The sequence below is a fragment of the Stegostoma tigrinum genome, chromosome 8 (assembly GCF_030684315.1).
Source record: "Stegostoma tigrinum isolate sSteTig4 chromosome 8, sSteTig4.hap1, whole genome shotgun sequence".
Taxonomy (NCBI): domain Eukaryota; kingdom Metazoa; phylum Chordata; class Chondrichthyes; order Orectolobiformes; family Stegostomatidae; genus Stegostoma; species Stegostoma tigrinum.
The window spans coordinates 62,306,891-62,327,805 of record NC_081361.1 but is presented as its reverse complement, the minus strand read 5'-3'; the positions used below and the strand labels follow the sequence as shown (position 1 = coordinate 62,327,805).

The following is a 20,915-nucleotide window of genomic DNA, read 5'->3' as shown; positions in this document are numbered from 1 at the left end:
TGTCAGGGCTTGGAATGCACTGCTTGGAAGAGTAGTGGAGGTGTGTTCAATTCAGATATTCAAGAAAACTTTGGATGATTAATTGTGTGTGTAAATTATGTTTAAGGGTACAGGAAAAAAGCAGGAGATTGGCGATAAGTAATGATATTCATTTAATGAGCTGGTTCAGGTACAGTGGGCCAAATGGCCTCCTTTGCACTTTAATACTTCTGTGATTATTACTGCAGGGGTACTTCCATGCATTTCACTGCAGTCACATCTTTTTTAGGAACTAATGTGCTTAGTTCACTGTTGAGAATTGCCTTCAAGCTTTTTTTTGTATAAATGCCTTCACACAACTAACCTACATCCAGCTACCTCTATTTTAAAATCCAAATCCCTACCCTTTCACATAAAATATATTTAGGTGTGCATTAGGATGGGCTGTAACTCACATGGCTACATGCAACAGATAGCAAATTGATTAAACTGTTTTGCCCTTTTGGCTGGCAGACACACAATGGGCTAAATAATTCCATGTTGTAAATATTCTGTTCCTGTTTTTCTTGTCTTTGTGGCAAACATTTGGATGGAAAGGAAACATTAAGTGTTAACATTTACTTGCATTTAATTGTGAGTTTGATTTTTATTTTGCTCATAATACTACTGCTAATTCAATACCTGAGTAATGCGTGTAAATGCATCTAAACATCCCTTTTATCCTTGGCACACGCTAATTGATTTTTATTTGTGTTCACTGAGTGATGCTAAGAGTTTTATTTCGTTATAACACCCTGAATTGATCACTTTGCTTAACATAAGCTATATCAAATTATGTAGAAGTGTTGATTTATTTCTGTTTTCTATGTTTGCCATACCTCCTCCTGTAATGTCTACTCATTATTTGCATTTGTTTATTTACTGCCTAGATATCAGGATGTTATCTTGGAACATGCAATTCTGCAGGAAATGAAAGTGATGTCCCATGATATCAATGAAACAAGGAACTACGGATGTTGGAGATCTGAAACACCCAAAATCAGAAATTGCTAGAGAAACTCAGCAGGCCTGGCAGCACTTGTGGAGAGAAAACAGAGTTAATGTTTCAAATCCAGTGACTGTTCTTTGGAACAGTTCTGAGGAAGGGTCTTTGAACTCAGAACATTAACTTTGTTTTCTTTCCACAGATGGTGCCAGATCTGTGTATTTCTCCAACAATTTCTGATTTTGAGTATTTCCCATGATATCAACCTGACTGTCTACCTCTACCTGTAAATTTATCCCACGCTTAAGTACATACATTTTCATTCACCTCCCTCCCCACCTCTTTCTCTCTCTCGCTCAGAAATACATTTCTCACAATTAGGCTGTCATAATCACAGAGATCTCAGTCTATTATCCTCAGGTACACACTGACTAAAACAGGAAAACCATTGCAAGTATCTTACAGACTTAGAAACATGGAATATAGGAGTAGGAATAGGCCATTCATCCCTTCAAGCCTGCTTGACAATTCAACATGATCATGGCTAATTATCCAACTCAATAGCTTGTTCCCACTTTCTTCCCATACCTTTTGATCCTTTTTGCCCTATGAACTATATCTAACTTAATAATTTTTTTCTGATACTGGATGACTTGTTTTTAGAAATTTTATAATTTATACCGTTTTTAGTGCAAAAGATTAATTCTTTGAGTTGTTATTCATGCAGCTACATATTGCTCGGACAGAAATTAAGGCAATGGTTATAATCAAGACCAGAGGAACAGGTCCCATATTTGAGTCAGTACAAAAATTATTGTACTTTTTTCCGCTGCGGTGGTCAAATTCATTCTGTCACCATTTGTGCTTTATTTTGCATTCATCAGCTCATATTTGTGGCAACTGAGCTGCAGACTATGAAATTGGATTTTCTGGAAAAAAGAACTTTTATTTGCATTCCATCCTTTGCATTTAATTATCACGATGACATTTGAGTTACCATCAATATTTAAATGTAACATCAGATTGCTTTATTTTCATATATAGTTGTAATATTGTATCTACTTTTCCTGGTGCAGGTACCTCTTGTCTTTTGATTTATGCCTTGATTGAGAAAGCCGAACCAGTTTTATTATCAGATTCAGTTTATTTAATATGTAAAAAAACACTTTTCAGTACTGAGGAATGTTCTAAAGCTAATCCCAAAATGAAACATACTGAGCTGTCCATCTTACCATCTTTTTATTTGCTGAATCATATTGACATTGTAAAAACTAGGTCCTACCTTAGCAAGTTGTGTTTTTATAATGATGGAGGAAGTTTGGCAGTTTAATTTTTGGTTTTAAAAGCAAAGGAATTGGAAATAAGACCTGCAAGTTTTTGAAGTACACTTACTGAGCATAATTGTCATTGTTGTTAAAAGTAAGATAATCTCTTTCTGCTTGTAATGAAGTTGCAGAATATTATTTTTGAGAGTATTCATTCAAGGATATTTGAATGTTTTCAAATCAATAAAGAAAATCAAAGCATTAAACTCAGTCATAAGTACAGAGAATTATTTGATGCTATAAATTTAGTGAAATAGATTTTTCGTGTACCGAGGGTTGGGAAATTGAAAGGGCTCCATTCCCAGTACACAAGTCTTGCTACCTAATTTTCTTCACTATAAGTTAACAGATTGAAGTGTTCACTTAAAAAGTAATTTCCACCCCCCTACACAGACCCCTTGAAAACAATGGGTACATTGATTATTGAGCAATGTAACTAGAAAGAAGATGAACATTTTGCCAAATGAACTGTCAACCAGTTTACAAAAGGAAATGTTGTGGATTTGCATTCTGTAGGTGTAGTATGCACGTGATGTGTTTAAAGAAAAAAGTGATGAAGAAGTAGTGCAATTAATTTCAACATGTGCTAAACATCACAGTAGAAAGAATGAGAAAGCCTTTCTCTCGAATAGGATTTTTTTCAAAGCTTCTTAAAATGTAATATCAAAGAGATCTTCATTTGTAACAAGGTCAATGTTCAGTTTCCGGTCTGATTAAGGCCCAAGTACTGATTATTGGATGCTTTCCTTGACCTAATTGTTTTTTTTTCCCCCTCTCCCCAGATTTTTGAGCATGTGTACGAGACATTTTGGCAGTGTTGTGGCACAGACCGTTAGAACGTATAAAACTGATCAGTTTCCCCTGCTTCTTATTATTATGGGGAAACGATCATCCAATGAAGTTTTGAATGTGATTCAAGGTAATTTCAAGTAGAAAGTCTGTATGTTATAAATGTCATTCATATGCAGAGTATGCAAGACAATGGCAAATGTTAGAAGTCCGTAAGTTGCAATGTTCAGGTACAGATGAGATAATTTGAACGCAGTGCTTTGGTTTAAATTGTCTTTGTGTATGATGCATACAGAAATAATCAGTGTCAAATTGCTTCCTGGTAAATTAATCGTTTCCAAGAAATTCATTCCACTATCAAAGAAAATATTTTCAGACTGCTTTTCCTCCATTTAACTCACTTGTTTTTAAGTTAGAAAATGAGTAAAAATAGCTGTGCCAGCACACAATACATTCAACCTCATCCTGAATTCATACTTTAAAAAAAAGTGCCACTTCTTAATGCCTTTCTAATGAAAGCTCAAATTGCTTGCTTCCATCAAACATGCATTAATCTTAATAGCTTAAAGCTCAATTGTGTCCCTTTGTTGCTAGGTAATACAACAGTAGATGATCTGATGATGCGGCTGATGAATGCCATGGAGATCTTCACAGCGCAACAACAAGAGGATATAAGGGATGAGGTAAATAGATGTGAAAATATTTAGATGTTTTATTTGTTACAATCTGTTGGACTGTTTAATGAAATAAAAAGACAAATATTTTTCTAAATTAAAATTGGATATTCAATAAAGAGTGAATTAAATACTGGAAAAAAAATGAAAATAGCTTCTGAGACAAAAGCTTTTTTAAAAAGGAATTATTAGTTTTCCAGATTTCATCCTTTTGCATTTAATGCATCTTGTGTCTCCATTAAACAAAGCATTAATTTCATAACCAACTCCTCAAACTACTAAAATCTGATGTTCTGCATTATTATTATTTTTAGCAAAAGCCTTTAACATTCTTTCCTATCATCACTTTTACTCCTGAAGCTGGTGACATATTGGTGGAAACTATTTGCACCAAAGTTGTTTATCTTCACTATCGTGTGTATCGACAAGCGCATCCTTAATGTTGCTGAATGCAATATTGTCCTAACCGACTGTGCTGACAACACATTTTTGCAGGGAAGTCATTGGATAGCCATTAATCCAAGAACTCTGGTTTCCTTATTCTGTTGCTTGGAGGTATTTGAATCACAGTTAAGGCCTGCAATTCAGTATGAATAAAGGATTCAAGCCTGAGGATTTCAATTTTGGTGTTAAATCATTTACATAGTTTGGACCTCTAGAGTTTAACTTGGATTGTAATATTGCAAATATTCAAATTGGTATAAAATATGTCAAATGATTGCAAATGTAGAATTCCACTCTGAGCAGGATTTTAGTTGTCCTTTTTACTGATCTCTTCCTCCTTCATGTTTCAAAGTTGCATTCTAACATAAATGTGGTAAACTTCCCCTTTGCAAAGGGCCTCCCCTTGGTAGGTTATCACAATTCAAACTTGAATTTCGGCAATGTGATGTGAATACTCTCAGTGATGGTAGCCATTGCCTTCTCCATGAGAATAGAAGGTGCAAATATGCTAATCTCCCATCAGCGACTGTCACTGCTGTTTTTTCAGCAACCTGTCTTTCAATACAAAGAAAATGAGTCAGTGAGTTTGTAACATCCTGTGGCCTGATGTGGCTGCTTATGGTTGAATTGCTGGTGGTGTGTGCAGGCCAGATTGTCATAAACCATGAGTTTCCCTCATGACTTTGAAGGAAGAGGCTCTACTGTTCTTTCCTCCATGGGACTCCAGACCCCAAACAATATGACTGACTCTTAATTGCCCTCTGAAATTACCTAGCATGTCTCCTAGTTCTATTCAAATCACCGTTCAAACAATACAGTGCTATTCGGAGCACCTTGATCACCAAGTTCACAGCAGTTCAAGATGGCTGCTCACCTTAAGCAGGCTCGTGACTAATGTGCAATAAATGCTATCCTTACTAGTGATTCCTCAGAATGCATTGAAAAAATCTGGTTGAAATTGGCCCTCAAGGCCATACCTAGCTCTTTACAATTTGTAAATCTCAGTTGAATTCCCCAGATCTGCGCCCCTTTAACCACACAGGCCAAACTCTTTGAAACAAAAACAAATTAGTGATTTTTGACAAAAGGTCATTGACCTTGATACAGAATCACAGAACTGTTACAACGCAGAAGGAGGTATTTTGACCTATTGTGTCTGCACCTGCTGTCCAAATGAGCTGTTCACGGAGTGCCATTTCCCCATTTCTCCTTGCAGCTCTGCACATTTTTTCTTTTAGATAGGTTTAATTTTCTTTTGAATCCTTCAGTTGAACCTGCCTCCATCAGTTTCCTAGGAAATGAATTCCAGATCCTAACCACTCATGGGTGAATACATTTTTCCTCATGTCACCATAATTACCTTGTTACTTTAAATCTGTGACCTTTACTTCTTGATACATAATGCCTGACACAGCATTTCTATTCAAAGATGCACCAAGATCTCCTGAGTGTTTCCAGCGCTTTCTCTTTTATATTCCCATTTGGGGCTATGTGGGCTACTGAAATGTTTTAAACTGAGAATTCATTTTGGGCCCCTCCCCTGTGCTGTTTCCAAAGCCTTGGTTTCACCCACCATGGTTCCTGACTTGACAACAGTGACTTCAAAATTTACTAAATTGCAATAAAGTGCTTGCTATGGTAACCACATGTCGCAAAAAATACAGTGTCTTTTAGAACTGACCCAAGCACCCACCTGCCTCCACCAAGTTATTAAAGCTACAGATTAGCATGGAGCTATCCCAACATTTTAAGGAGAAGTGATAGATTCATTTGGGTCAGCAGCTGATTTTAAGGTCTCTCCTTATACCCAAGATGATATCTTCAGATATATTAGTAACCTTCCTGTGAATGCCAAGTCATTTCAGCATCATCTTCAACAATAAAGCCCAGTACGTAGTGCTCAGCTGCATTTTAGGCATACGTTGGATTATTTATAAACTGTCCTTGATTCATTGAACCACAGCGTCATTCAGCAACAAAGTCTTTGATTCTTAACAGCTGAGAAAGCTTTGAGCAACATTTACTAGGGTTGTTTGTTGCACTCTTTTCCAATAATTTAGCTGACCTAATAGCAGCCTTTTCTTCAACTGTTCATAGTATTTGACATGATTTTGCTTTGCATTTGTTTTGTTTTGCATTATGCGTTGTTATATTATAAATTGATTTTTGGTAGCATTTACTTTCGTCATTGTGCATGATCAGCCTGCCTTCTAGGCATCCTATCATACCACTTGCTTCTCACTTTTAGGAAGGTAAATGACTTCTATGTATATTAATTTCAGAAATTATAAATTTCTGATAAATGGCATGGATTTTAGAATTTTGCCTTTGGACTCTTTGTATTGGTTGGGAGCTTTTAAAAAGTTTGAGTCAGTTAACAGATGGCCACGCAGATTAAACTGCTTCTCTGGCAGCTTTTTGTGTTTCTTGCCAGTTAGGTTAAAACAGTTGGAACTGTCCAGAAATCCTTGAAGCTGCCCAAGAAATAGTTCAATCTGGGTGACCTTCAGTCCACTGACTTTTTATGTAAGTCAGCCAGTCAGGAAGCTGCCCACTTTGAACAACTGTTGATCATTTTTTTAAAGAAATGTGAAATGGAGAGTGGGACCTCGTGGCACTGTAGTGAATGGAGGAGTGGCATGGGTTGGAATGACGGAACTACTTCTCCAAACAAAGATTCTGTTTCCCCCGGGTGCAGCTGCTGCTGCTTCTCTGGTTGTGGCTTAAAGCTGAGCGTTTGAAACCCACAGCAGTTGACCATGGTATTTCTCTTTTTGTTTTGGCCGTGTCTTTCTGAGTGAGTTTCATGGCACCTGGACACACAGCCTTCTGCTCTTCGTCTGGTTAATGACACGTTCAGCTTCGTTGCCTATCTTGTGAAATCATGTGGCCGAAGAGGCAGAAGTGCTCACCGTTGCCTGGATTTCTCAATGTTCATGCTACTGATTCCATAGTTAAACTTCAACTGTGTGCCACTTCAGACTGTAAGACTGGACCTTCCCCTCATGCTATGGCCCTTCATCATTATACTGAAGGAAATTGCCAGGAAAGGCAAGTTAGTTGCTTGGTTTTGCAACAGGGACCTGCAGGTGCTTGTGCATGGACTGGAAGAGAGGAGGGCTATCATTTTTCCTGCTGACTGGCAGAAGGAGCTACACCATCAGTCACAGCCAGTCTGGACCAAGTTAACAATCCAGGTCCTTGCAGTTTCCCAGATGAAACACTGCATAGCAGTGCAGGAAAAAAGTGAGTGACCATCTGCACTCCTCAAAGGGAAGAGCCATCACTTTGTCTCTGCTACCTCATACTCACAAGGCCACCCACTTACTTGAACTCTGCTGTCACATATGCCATTCAGTAAGGGTCACGGGCTGTAACTTTCACTATCACATTTATGCAGTAGCTCCTCACCGCATATGAGTAGAATGTTGGTTTTGGCCAGTAAAGTGAAACGCCACTTGTGCAGCTGCTGAGACCTCGATGGTCCAACGAGGTCATTGAACTTCATTGTTCTCCATTGTTCTTCCATTACATCAAAGCTATCTCATAACCTAAAACAAATGTTTATGCATTTTACAGAACTAATTCTGCCTCTTGTGCAAGCACTTGTGCGTTCATGGCAGCTCACCAAGCAGAGACCTGCTCCGGAGATACTCATGCTCCACCTGCACCTCTAAGGTGGAAGCCACTCAATCCTCAAAGGCTACATCAACACACAGACTTCCATTTCAGTGCATTCTCTATCTGGATTAGACTTGGGAGCACAACTTGTTAAGCAAGTCTTTAAGGATTTTCAGCTGCTGCTCAAGGAAGAAATGTCCCAAGTCTCTGGCACTTGGAGCACTGCCAGGTAGAAGACAACTCCATGGTTTTTCCCATTAATGACATTGTTAAAATGCCCAGGTAGGGACAGGAACAGTAGGCATGTTTGTCAGGGCAAGTCAATAAACTCGCTCAAAGAATGGAGGAGTCAACCCATATTTGTAGTATCTTGCTGGTTGGTATGTGTATGTCTGGCTTCCTTCATGGACAGGTTTGATACCACCATGGAGCGCCAGGTCCAGCACACTCAGGGTCTGCCAAATATGTGCACTGACCTGCACTCCATTGCTGTATCTATAAGTGCTCATCATCAATGCAAGCATCATAGAAACGTACAATACAGAAGGAGCCCTCTGGCCCGTTGAGTCTGCACTGACAAAAAAACTAGTCTAAATCTACGCTAAATCCAACCTCGTCAATTACCACCCCATCAGTCTAATGTCAATCTTCAGTAAAGTGGTAGAATGTGTCATCAACAGTGCTGTCGAACAGCACCTGCTGAGTAGTTCCCTGCTGAGTGAAGTCGAATTTGCATTCTACCAGGAGCACTCAGCTCCTGACTTCATTAAAGCTTTGGTTCAAGCATGGACAAAAGAGCTTAATTCCAGAATTGAGGTAATAGCGGCATTCCTTAACATCAAGGAAACATTAGACCAAGTATGGCATCAAGCAGCCCTTGCAAAACTGCAATCAGTGGCAGCATTCGATCAAGTATGACATCAAGGAACCCTAGCGAAACTGGAATCAATGGATATCGATGGATCTCAAGGAGCAAACTCTCCTGATTGGAGTCATAACTGGCACATAGGAAGATGATTGTGATTGTTGGAGGGGCTAGTCACCTCAGCTGCAGGATATCTCTGCGAGCATTTCTTAGGGTAGCGTCCTAGGCCCGACTTCTTTCATTAAGGATCTTCCCTCCATTATCAGGTCAGAACTGGGGATGTTTGATGATGATTGGCACAATATTCAACACTATTTGAAACTTCTCAGATACTGAGCAGTCTATGTTCACATACAGCAAGATCTGGACGATCTCCAGGCTTGGGCTCACAAATGGCAAGTAACATTTGCACCACACAAATGCCAGGCAATAACCATCTTCAGTAAGAGACAATATAATTTCTGCTCCTTGACAATCCGTGGTGTTAGTATCCATGAATCTCCCACTGTCAACATCCTGGGAGTTAGCCTTGACCAAAAAATCAATTGCATTGACTGCATTAACACAATGGCTACAAGAGCAGGTCAGAGGCTAAGAATACTGTGTTGACTGCCTCACCTCATGATTCCCCAAAGTCTGCCCATCAGCTACAGCTCGCAAGTCAAGAGTGTGATAGAATACTCCCCATTCGCTTGGATGTGTGCAGCTACAAGAACATTCAGGAATCTTGACACCATCCAGGACAAAGCAGCCCATGTCATTGACACCACATCTGCAAAAACCATCTGTCTCCCTCCTCCACTGACATGCAGTAGAGCAGTGCATCATATCTACTAGATACACTGCAGAAATTCACCAAAGATCGTTAGATCGGAATTTCCAAATTCATGACCACTTCCATCTTCAGAACAAGGTCAGTAGACAAATGGGAACACCACCACCTGCAAGATCCCCACCAAGTCATTCCTATCCTGACTTGGAAGGATGTCATCGTTCCTTCAGTGTCACTGGGTCAGTATCCTGGAATTCCTGCTCTAAAGACATTGTGCGTGCACCTTGGGCTACAGAGGTTCAAGATGGTAGCCCACCATCACCTTCTCAAGGGCAACTTAAGGACAAAGTTTTGTCAAAGATCCGGCAAAGGGACTGGCAATAAATCTGGATCAGACAGTGATAGCCACATCCCATGATTGAATAAAACAAAAAGTAGCCTCACTTGCCAACACCACAGCTTTGAATGTTATGAAATTTCAAGTACTCATCCATGTACATTTTAAAGATCGTTAGGTTTCCTGCCTCAACTACTTTTCCAGGTAGTAAATTCCACACCCCCAACACCCTTAGGTGAAAGCATTTTTTTCCTCAGACCCCCTCTTAACCTCCTGCCTTTTACATTAAAATCATGTTATTGATCCTTCAACTAAGGGAAACAGCTGCTTTTTATTTACCTTGTCCATGCCCTTGATAATCTTACACACCTCAGTCAGATCCCCTGTCAGTCTTCTTTGTTCTAAAGAAAACAACCAATGTTTATCCAGTATCTTTCATAGCTGAAATGTTCCATCTCAGGCAACATCACGGTGAATCACCTCTGCACCCTGTCCAGTGCAATCATATCCTTCCTGAAGTGCAGTGACCAGAACTGCACGCAGTGCTTCGGCTGTGACCTAATCAAAATCTTGTACAGCTCCAACATAAAGCTCCCTGTTCTTATAGTCCATACCACAACTGAAAAAGGCAAGTGTTCCATATGCCTCTAAAACTATCCTGTTAATCTGCCCTACCATCTTGAGGGATCTGTGGACAAGATGCCCAAGATCCCTCTGTTCCTTTGAGCTTTCCAGTGTCCTGCCGTTCATCGAGTACACCTTGTCTTGTTACCACTCCTAAAATGCATCAACTCATGCTTATCAGGGTAAATTCCATCTGCCATTGATTTGCTCATCTGACCAACCTGCCTGTGTCCTCCTGTAACCTAAGATATTTTTCTGCACAGTCAGCCACCTGTCCCACCTTCATGTCATTCACAAATGTACTGATCATCCCTAGCATTCCCTTTTACATTATTTATATATTCACAAACAGTAAGTGAACCAGCACTGGACTCTTTGTGTGACAATTTGTATCAGAGCCCCTGTAATTTCCTCTCTCGTCTCCACAGCAGCCTGGGATACAACTCATTTGAACCTGGGGATCTGTCCACTCTTAAGCCAAAACCTCCAATACCTGCTCACTTCCTGTGTCAAACTGCCCAAAAATCTCTCAGTCCCTCTTCCTGATGTACAGAGATGTACAACCTCTTCACACATCTCAAGAATGAAAGTTGTTGCAATGGCCAAAATATAAATGTAAATGCTTATGTCTACCACTAAGTGATTCCTTCTCTGTCAATAGCACCCAATGTCTGGGATGCTTGAACGGTGACTTTCATGACCTCAGCCAAAGTGTTGCACTTAAATATGGACAACACTGAGTCTATAATCATTGTGGCAGGCCTGTCCTACATTAATCATCCGCACTTGGACCCATCTTCTGTGTTGCAATATTAAATCAGTGAGAAGGCAAAGTTTCATTTCATTTTGTAACTTTTCCAGAGGCATACTGCCACACATGGCTGTGACGTGTGCAATCAGCAGTTTTTCCGTCCACACTACCTCACAGTGTAGTTGGCTACTAAGAAGCTGCACAAAACATTTCTCTATTCAATGCTGAAAGATTTCAGGGCAGTTCATCAATCCGAGGGCTGCTTGCTGTCTATCCAACAGAATGTTGTACAATGAAAGGAAGCCCAAGCCCAGCTCGTTCATGCGGGAAGCAGGTTTAAATGAGGTTCTGTCTGATCTCTAATGATGCACAGCTGTATTGTGACCTCTTGGATGTTCACCTGGTGCCCAAATCATCCTCCTGGCTGTCATCCTCCAAAGATTACTGTTTTCCCACATTTTCTCTATCCAGGACATTCGCCCTTTGTCATCTCCAATTGCAAGGGCATAGGATGCCACAATAATGTAACCTATCCTTTCTCAGCTCTGTTGCAAGGCCTTTTCAAAACAGTTCAGGCATCAGACCTCACCTTAAGGAGAACTGTGGTCTGTTCTGCTATTATGTAGCAGCGTTGTAATTTCATTCTGGATCACTCTGAGTTTTGTAAAAGTGTCATGAGCTGTTTATGGAGTGCATAGCCCTTGTCTCCCAATAGCCATCTTTGTCTGGCCTGAGGCAGGAACCTGTGGCCTTGCTGTCATATGTACGCGTCATTGGCTCCCAGGATATCTGAGACACATCTCCAAAATCTGATATTAATTATCACAGCTAAGCTGAATACTGATAGAGTGGAAGCCTTTTCTGTTGGCCAATTCTTCAGGTTGCTTTGAGGGTGTCTATCACCGGGTGTATCCTGCACCTATGGGAAATCAGCAATCGTGGAGAATCCCTTTTCAGGCTGTTTGACTCTTGTATCAGGGGAGGGATATAAACTGGTGAGAAAAAAAATGCATCAGTGATGGCCCAGATGCATTTATGGATTGAATTTTGGGAGTTGCCATATGTCCATGTCAGATGCGAAAGCCAATAATCTGGGGTATGGCAGAAGTAAAAGAACATTTCTGCAACAGTACTGGTGAGCCCTCATAGCAGTAATAAAAAAGCATCAAAATATGCTCTGACACTATGCCATGGAAGCTTCGAAAGGAGGCCACGACATGCCTTGACGAAAGCTCTGAAGTATGTAACCTAAGGTATGTATGTTGCAAAACGTAAGTGTTCATGCTATGTTGGGAGTGTGAAGTTTTAGCATCAATCGACCATGCTTGCTCCACTCCCAGAACAAGACATTTTTGAACATTACAGACCATGTTAATCATAAATACAGAGTCATTCAGCGTAGAAACAGACCCTTCAAGCCCACCATCCCATAACAATTTTAGTGCCATCTGCATAATTACTAATTATACCTTCTACATTAACATCCAATTCTTTAATGTACATCACAGCAAGATCCTGGCGTCAAATCCTTTGGTACAACACTGGTCACATGCTTCCAATTCAAAAATATCCTTCCATCTGCGAAAATGATCCTGACCTTCTAGTTTCCTGCAACTTCAACACACCACCATGTACCCATTCCAGCATTTCTGTTGCAGGCCTGCTGCAGTGTTCCAGTAAGCCGTAGCATGAGCTCAAAGGCCAGGATCTCACTTTCTGCTTGGGGACCATGCAATAATTTTAGAGTGTGACTCCATCCTTCTATGTTTTTGACCGACCCCACACCCGGTCCTGTTATGACATGGATTTCAGTTACTGTCATCCATCCCATACACTTCTCTGCTGATTATCACATTATAAGTTGCATTATGCACAGCTAACCCAGTTTCTCATTCTTAGCTCATTATCATCTATTCAACTTCTGTCCCGTCCTGCTATCCATTATCTCTGTTGAACTAGCCCTTTCATACTTCCCTTTCTTTCTGGGCTCTGTCTCCTCTTATCTGCGCCACCATTTCAGCTTCAGTTTAGTCTTAAAGGCTGCAGGGAGTATAAAGGGGTTGAATGGAAATGGAAACCAAAAGAACTGCGGATGCTGTAAATCAGGAACAAAAACTAAGTTGCTAGAAAAGCTCAGCAGGCCTGGTAACATCTGTGGAGGAGAAAGCAAACTTAATATTCGGATCTGGTGACCTTTCCTCAGAACTGAATGGAAGTGGAAGTGGGTTGGTAAGTTGAAAGATTATTGGATACACTGGGATAGCAATGCATGGAGGATGGGAGGCATTCTGATAGGGCCAGTTGCATTGGTCATGCTTCAACTAATTCAGTAATGGCACCCATCTGGCACTGCATTTCATGATAGTCAGTTTTTAATTTTAATTCATGCAAAAAGTAAGTCCTCAAGCAATCATCACTATTACACAATCTGCACTCATTGTTTCCTTGTCAAGCCGGATCTATTCAGTTGCTAACTCGAAGCCTCACCGGGGTTTATGATTTCAGAATCCTATTTCCCACCTGAAATTAGCTGTCAGTGCATCAGAGTTACCACATTTACACAGTGAACTTTAAATGTTCAACAACATTTGATAACATAAACTGGGATCTCCTTCATGTGAAAGGATTAGATGGGGTACAATTTTTCAAGTGCATCCAGGAAAGCTTTTTTTGTGTCAGTACATTGATAGTCCTCCTGTAGTTGGTGAAGTAGTAGATGTAATTCTAAGGAATGAAGCTGGATGAGTGTTTGAATTTTCAGAGGGCAAGTATTTTGGGCAGAGTGGCCATACCTCTGTAAATTTCAAAGTCATTGTGGAAAGGGATAAGGATACAGCAAAAATTAAGTGTCTAAATTGGGGGAAGGTTGATTTCATTTTCATTAGACGGGACCTGACAAAAATACATTGGATAGACAGACAGGAGGCTGGAAGAACACAGCAGGCTAGGTGGCACCTGGACGTTGAAGAAGGGTAAGAGCCAAAACGTTGACTGCTCCTTTCCTCTAGATACTGCCTGGTCTGCTGTGTTCTTCCAGCCTTCTGTCTGTCTACGTTGGATTCCAGTATCTGCAGTTTTTTTGACTCCGTACATACACTGGGAGCAGCAATTACAGTTAAGTATACATTTGGAAAGTTCATGTCTTTTAAAAGTAGAACGGTAAGAATTTCGGGCCAGAGTGCTCCTCACAAGAGAAACGTAATTGCTCATGGATCCATGTCAAGTTGGCAAACTGGATCCAAAATTGGCTCCTAAATCAGTAGGAAAGGGTGATGATGGAAGAAAACAGTAATTTCTGGCAAAATTAAATCAGTCTGGCAATATTTCTGGGGAGAAGGCAAAGTTGACTTTTGAATTTGGTGACTCTTCATTAGAACTGCCAGCAGCTAGGAAAAAGTGGTATTTAAACTAATGACCAAACCTCCAGGACTGACTGTGACCCAGTCCCCAAACAGACTTGGCTGGGACACCCTGACTCTCAACTAGCTCACAGATCGATGTCTCTGCAGCACCCTAACTGATGTACCTGTAAACCCCATACTGAATGCACTTGGTCTGTAGGATTGACTGTGGCCCAAATCCCAGACAGCAAAGGCTAAGCATCTGATTGACAGTGGCTGATCCTTTGGATTGCAATTGAATGATCCCCCTGACTGATTATGGCAGCAACCCTTGACTGACCATAATTCACTGGCTGCACAAAAGACTGCTTGTCTTCACCTTGCAGACTTGGCCATTTGGTTAAAGCCTATGCAAGGTGTTTTCCATGTATTGTGCTGGTTGGCACATTCTGTAAATGGGACATTACCACAGCACTGCACTGAACAGCTAGATTTTTGTTTTTTAGTGCTCTGAACTGTGACAAGCTGCCAGTCTTTCTCTCCCTCTCTCTCTCTCTCTCTCTCTCTCTCCACACCAAAAAGCAATGTAATCCACAAGGTTTGACAACAATCCTATGCACTAAAAAAAACTGTGCAAACCAGAGAGGATGGTAGTCTGTAACTTGGCATTAAAAAGCTTATGTCTTGATTCAATGCAAACCACAGAGACTGGTAGCTTTCAAGTAAGGGCTAAATTAAATGAGCACTAAAAATGTAAGCTAAGAGCCGCAAGATGCATCCTTTGTGGGGTCATGAAATGCAATTATGTCCTCGGGTGCAAAGTTATCTGGCAAAAGTATGCAAGTTATTTGCATCCCTTGAATTTTGCTTCAAAAGATGGTTGAGAAGACATTAATAACACCGTAATCTTGTGAATTTTGCTTTTCATAACCTAGGAAATATATCTTAAAGTCACTTCATCGAATTTTCTTCAGAACTAATTGTAATGTTACTGAATAAGTTACTAATTTGCTGTTAATATGAAGAAGCAATTTGGTCAAATTTCTATTAAATTTTGAAACCCAAAAACTTACTTTTTGGTACAAGTATAACAAAAAAAAACTTTGTTTAATTAACTCCAGGGAAGGAACATTGGACTGAATATTTTTTGCTGTGGTTTGTATTTTCCTAATAGCACAGAAATGCTACATTTGCAGTCAGGTCACGCAATTGGAAATTTCTCAGGTTTGAGTTTGTGTAGCAGTGCATCATACTAGAAAGCTTTGTTCAGAGATCTAGGCTTTTAACTTGCCAGATGATTGATAGTTTGGTGTTGCATGACAAACCTCAAAATGTTTGAATTTGTCACATACGAAACTAATGAGTAGATACACATTGTTAACCACAAGTATTAGAACTTAGCACACCTGTCTTTTGCCGTCTGACTCTTTTGCCTGAGGGTTAGACTATTCTATGGATTACAGTAACTCTTTTTGACAAGTTTACTGGGTGGAGTTCATTTTAAAGACAACATTGTTTGATAATATCTCCACAGTGCATTCTTCTATTTCAGCTGTCAAAGTTTATTACTGTTAAAATGGCCAGTGTTGCACAACTGGCAGTGCTGTTAAAATTGTCTTTCAGTGGTATAAACTTACTGGGATTTTGTAAACCAGTCTTGTTAGCTTAGATAAATAAAACTCTGAATATATATTTAAAAGAATGCATTTATTTCAAAACAAAATAATAAAAGCTGTTTTACAGTGCTTAACCATACACATCCCTGTCTCACCAAACTATCTCTCTGCTTCCAAGTTATCCTTTCTCCTTCCAAGTTATCCTTTCTCCTTCCAAGTTATCCTTTCTCCTTCCAAGTTATCCTTTCTCCTTCCAAGTTATCCTTTCTCCTTCCAAGTTATCCTTTCTCCTTCCAAGTTATCCTTTCTCCTTCCAAGTTATCCTTTCTCATTCTAAACTATCCTTTCCCCTTCCAAACTATCTTCTGGATTGAGCAACTGTTGGTAAGTTGTATGAAGTAAAATCAATAACTTGAGAATGGAACATTTATAGGGTAACGCCAACCTAAAAGTGAGATCTTTCCATTTGACATGACTATCACCCTATTGCAGCTTCCATATTGCATTTCATGGGATTCTGAAAGTAATAGCTGGATGTAAGCAGTGGGTCTCTTTCCCATGTAAATTGGGATCTGAATCACAGAGAATCCCAATACCATAGAGGCCTATTGAAGCTGTTGTTACATATACTCAAGACTGAGATAGGCAGGTTTTTTTATCAGTAAGCAAATAAAAGTTAATGAGGACAAGGTAGGAAAGTGGAATTGAGGATTATCAGATCAGCCATGATCTCATTGATGGAGCAACTTAATGGGCCAAATGACTTGGATCTACTGTAAAATGAATGGTCTTACAGTTATGGTCAATTTTAGTTTTAAAGGATGAATGGATTGAGTTTGAGATGGACATAGCCTGTACACATGGACACATTCTGATTGGGGTTTTATTTTTGTAGATTTGGAAATAACAGAAATGGCCATCTTAATCTGAGAAAACCGTCCTACTACTCGAGACTCAAACTTTTCCCAGCCTTGCTTTTGCTAAAGCTGTGTCCACCTCCCACTTGGCCAATGTTCCAGAGCAATGGGCTGCATCAGCATGCCCATTTGATGTATACTGCTTGCTTACCAAGTTCAAAGGCAGTTGGTGCGCAACATTGCACCCAAAAGTTAAAATTGGTGGTTGGTTTCCATAAATAGTGTGGATCAGAAGGAATAATTTGCCCTTTGGATTCCTTCACTTGCCCTGACAGTTGGAACTGCACTACAGTCAAAATTTTGAATGAACATTTCATGTCCTAAATCAACAGATCTGCCATCCCATTCAAACAACCTGTCTTTGTAAAGCAGTCCATCTTTCACCAATAAGTAAATGTATATAGTGCTATGCCACCCTCATGCGAAGTGGAATGGAAAAATGATGAAAAGACTCGTAGGATGTTTGGCTTAATGCTATAATATAGCACCACCGGGTTATATATCAATCTCACAGCAGTTGTGACTGACAGGGTTTAACATAATTCCTTTCTCATTGATTCTAGATCACAGCATGTATAGAATAGGTATACAGGACTACTGCAAAGCAGATGTTTGACTCAAGTCTCTCTGTAGCAGCTATTAGCCATTTCTTCTTTTCTCCTTATTTCCATGAAAGCTGATCATTCTTATATTCCAAATGCTGTCATCACACCAACTAACTCTATCTTGAATTCTTTAGTTTTGGCTGCCATACTTTCACACCCCTGCAAACATGGAGAAATCAAGGTTGCCATTCTCCTCCTTGGGCCAGTTTTGGCATTCAGTTAGATTATGGTTGAAGAGAGATGCAGAATTTGATTCCCTTTGTGGGAAGAAGCACTTCTTGATTTCACTCCTGAATGGTCTGGTTCTGATATTAAGATCGGTCCTCCTATTCTGCACACCAGTAACAAAGGAAATAAGTTTCAGTATGATATATAAACAGGAACTGTTATTATTTTAAATATCCCAATATTGATCATTCTAGCCTGCTTTAGTCAAGGGGATACTAACAATTTATGCAACCTGATCTGATAATTTAAGCCCTGATACCATTCCCACGAAACTGTATTGTATCCTCTGAACTGTTGATATAATCCTGACCTGCAGTACCTGGAACTGAACAGCGTGCTCCATATGGAATCTAACCAAATCTCTGCACAGAGGTTTAGGAAAAGAGGAACAGAAAACGTTCGAGAGGGATACGAGTTACCCAGGAAAGAGCTGAAGAAAAGGTTTAGGAGAGCTGTAAGGGGGCATGAGAAAACCTTGGCAGATAGGATCAAGGAAAATTCCAAGGCTTTTTACACCTATGTGCAGAACAAGAGAATGACCAGAGAAAGGGTAGGGCCGATCAAGGATTGTAAAGGGAATTTGTGCACAAAGCCTAAAGAGATAGGAGAGGTCCTTAATAGACAATAGACAGTAGGTGCAGGAGTAGGCCATTCGGTCCTTCGAGCCAGCACCACCATTCATTATGATCGTGGCTGATCATTCACAATCAGTATCCTGTTCCTGCCTTAGCCCCGTAACCCTTGATTCCACTGTCTGTAAGAGCTCTGTCCATCTCTTTCTTGAAAGTATCCAGAGATTTGGCCTCCGCTGCCTTCTGTGGCAGAGCATTCCATATGCCCACCACTCTCTGGGTGAAGAAGTTTTTCTTCAGCTCTGTTCTAAATGGCCTACCCCTTATTTTTAAACTGTGTCCTCTGATTCTGGACTCACCCGTCAGCGGAAGCATGCTTCCTGCCTCTACAGTGTCCAATCCCTTAATAATCTTATACATATCAATCAGATCCCCTCTCATCCTTCTAAACTGAAGTGTCTACAAGCCCAGTCGCTCCAATCTTTCAACATATGATAGTCACGCCATTCCAGGAATTGACTTCGTGAACCTACGCTGCACTCCCTCAATAGCAAGAATGTCCTTCATTAAATTTGGAGACCAAAACTGCACACAATACTCCAGGTGCAGTCTCACCAGGGCCCTGTACAGCTGCAGAAGGACCTCTTTGCTCCTGTACTCAATTCCTCTTGTTAAGAAGGCCAGCATGCCATTAGCTTTCTTCACTGCCTGCTGAACCTGCATGCTTGCTTTCATTGACTGATGTACAAGAACACCTAGATCTCGTTGTACTTCCCCTTTACCTAACTTAACTCCATTTAGATAGTAATCTGCCTTCCTGTTCCTGCCACCAAAGTGGATAACCACACACTTATCCACATTAAACTGCATCTGCCATGCATCCGTCCACTCACCTAGCCTGTCCAAGTCACCCTGTATTCTCAATGCATCCTCCCCACATTTCATACTGCCACCCTGCTTTGTGTCATCAGCAAATTTGCTAATATTACTTTTAATGCTTTCATCTATATCATTAATATATATTGTAAACAGCTGCAGTCCCAGCACCGAACCTTGCGATACCTTACTGGTCACCGCCTGCCATTCCGAAAAGGACACGTTTATCACTACTCTTTGCTTCCTGTCAGCCAGCCAATTTTCAATCCAAGTCAGTATTTTGCCCCCAATACCATGTGCCCTAATTTTGCTCACTAATCTCCTATGCGGGACTTTATCAAAGGCTTTACGAAAGTCCAGGTACATGACATCCACTGGCTCTCCCTTGTCCATCTTCATGGTTACATCCTTAAAAAATTCCAGAAGATTAGTCAAGCACGATTTCCCCTTCGTAAATCCATGCTGACTCTGACTAATCCTGTTACTGCTATCCAAATGAGTTGTAATTTCATCTTTTATAATTGACTCCAGCATCTTTCCCACCACTGACGTTAGGCTAACTGGTCTATAATTCCCTGTTTTCTTTCTCCCGCCTTTCTTGAAAAGTGGGACAACATCAGCCACCGTCCAATCCACAGGAACTGACCCTGAATCTATAGAACATTGGAAAAATTTTTACCAATGCATCCATGATTTCTAGAGCGACCTCCTTAAGTACCCTGGGATGCAGGCCATCAGGTCCTGGGGACTTACCAGCCTTCAGACCTAATAGTCTATCCAATGCCATTTCCTGCCTAATATAAATTCCCTTCAGTTCATCCATTACCCTAGGTCCTTCAGCCACTATAACATCTGGGATAATGGGAACTGCAGATGCTGGAGATTCCAAGATAATAAAATGTGAGGCTGGATGAACACAGCAGGCCAAGCAGCATCTCAGGAGCACAAAAGCTGGGAGATTGCTTGTGTCTTCCCTAGTGAAGACAGATCCAAAGTATCTATTCAACTCTTATGCCATTTCCTTGTTCCCCATAATAAATTCAACTGTTTCTGTCTTCAAGGGCCCAATTTTAGTCTTAACCGTTTTTTTTCTTTTCACGTACCTAAAAAAGCTTTTACTATCCTCCTTTATATTTTTGACCAGTTTGCCTTCTTACCTCATATTTTCTTCACGTATTGCCTTTTTAGTTATCTTCTGTTGCTCTTTAAAAGCTTCCCAATCCTCCGGCTTCCCACTCATCTTTGCTATGTTATACTTCTCTTTTAGCTTTATGCAGTCCTTAACTTCTCTCATCAGCCACGGCCGCCCCAGCCTCCCCTTAGGATCTTTCTTCCTCTTTGGAATGAACTAATCCTGCACCTTCTGCATTATATCCAGAAACACCTGCCATTGTTGTTCCACTGCCATCCCTGGTCGGGTATTGAACCATTGAACTTTGGCCAGCTCCTCCCTCATAGCTCCATAGTTCTCTTTGTTCCAGTGCAATCCTGACACTTCCAATTCTCCCTTCTCCCTCTCAAATTGCAGATTAAAACTTATCATTGTGGTCACTACCTCCTAATGGCTCCTTTACTTCGAGGTCCCGGATCAAAT

General features: G+C 40.5%; 1 protein-coding gene across 6 annotated transcripts in view; it reads left to right on the top strand.

Moving 5' to 3' along the window:
- The window catches only part of faf1 (Fas (TNFRSF6) associated factor 1), a 394,938-nt gene that overhangs the window by 296,414 nt on the left and 77,609 nt on the right, over positions 1-20,915 (top strand). For all 6 annotated transcript variants that reach the window (XM_059647930.1, XM_059647931.1, XM_059647929.1 and 3 more), the window contains 2 exons: positions 3,072-3,208; positions 3,673-3,761. In XM_059647930.1, coding sequence (XP_059503913.1) covers positions 3,072-3,208; positions 3,673-3,761 — 226 coding nt within the window. The remainder of the gene's footprint in view (positions 1-3,071; positions 3,209-3,672; positions 3,762-20,915) is intronic.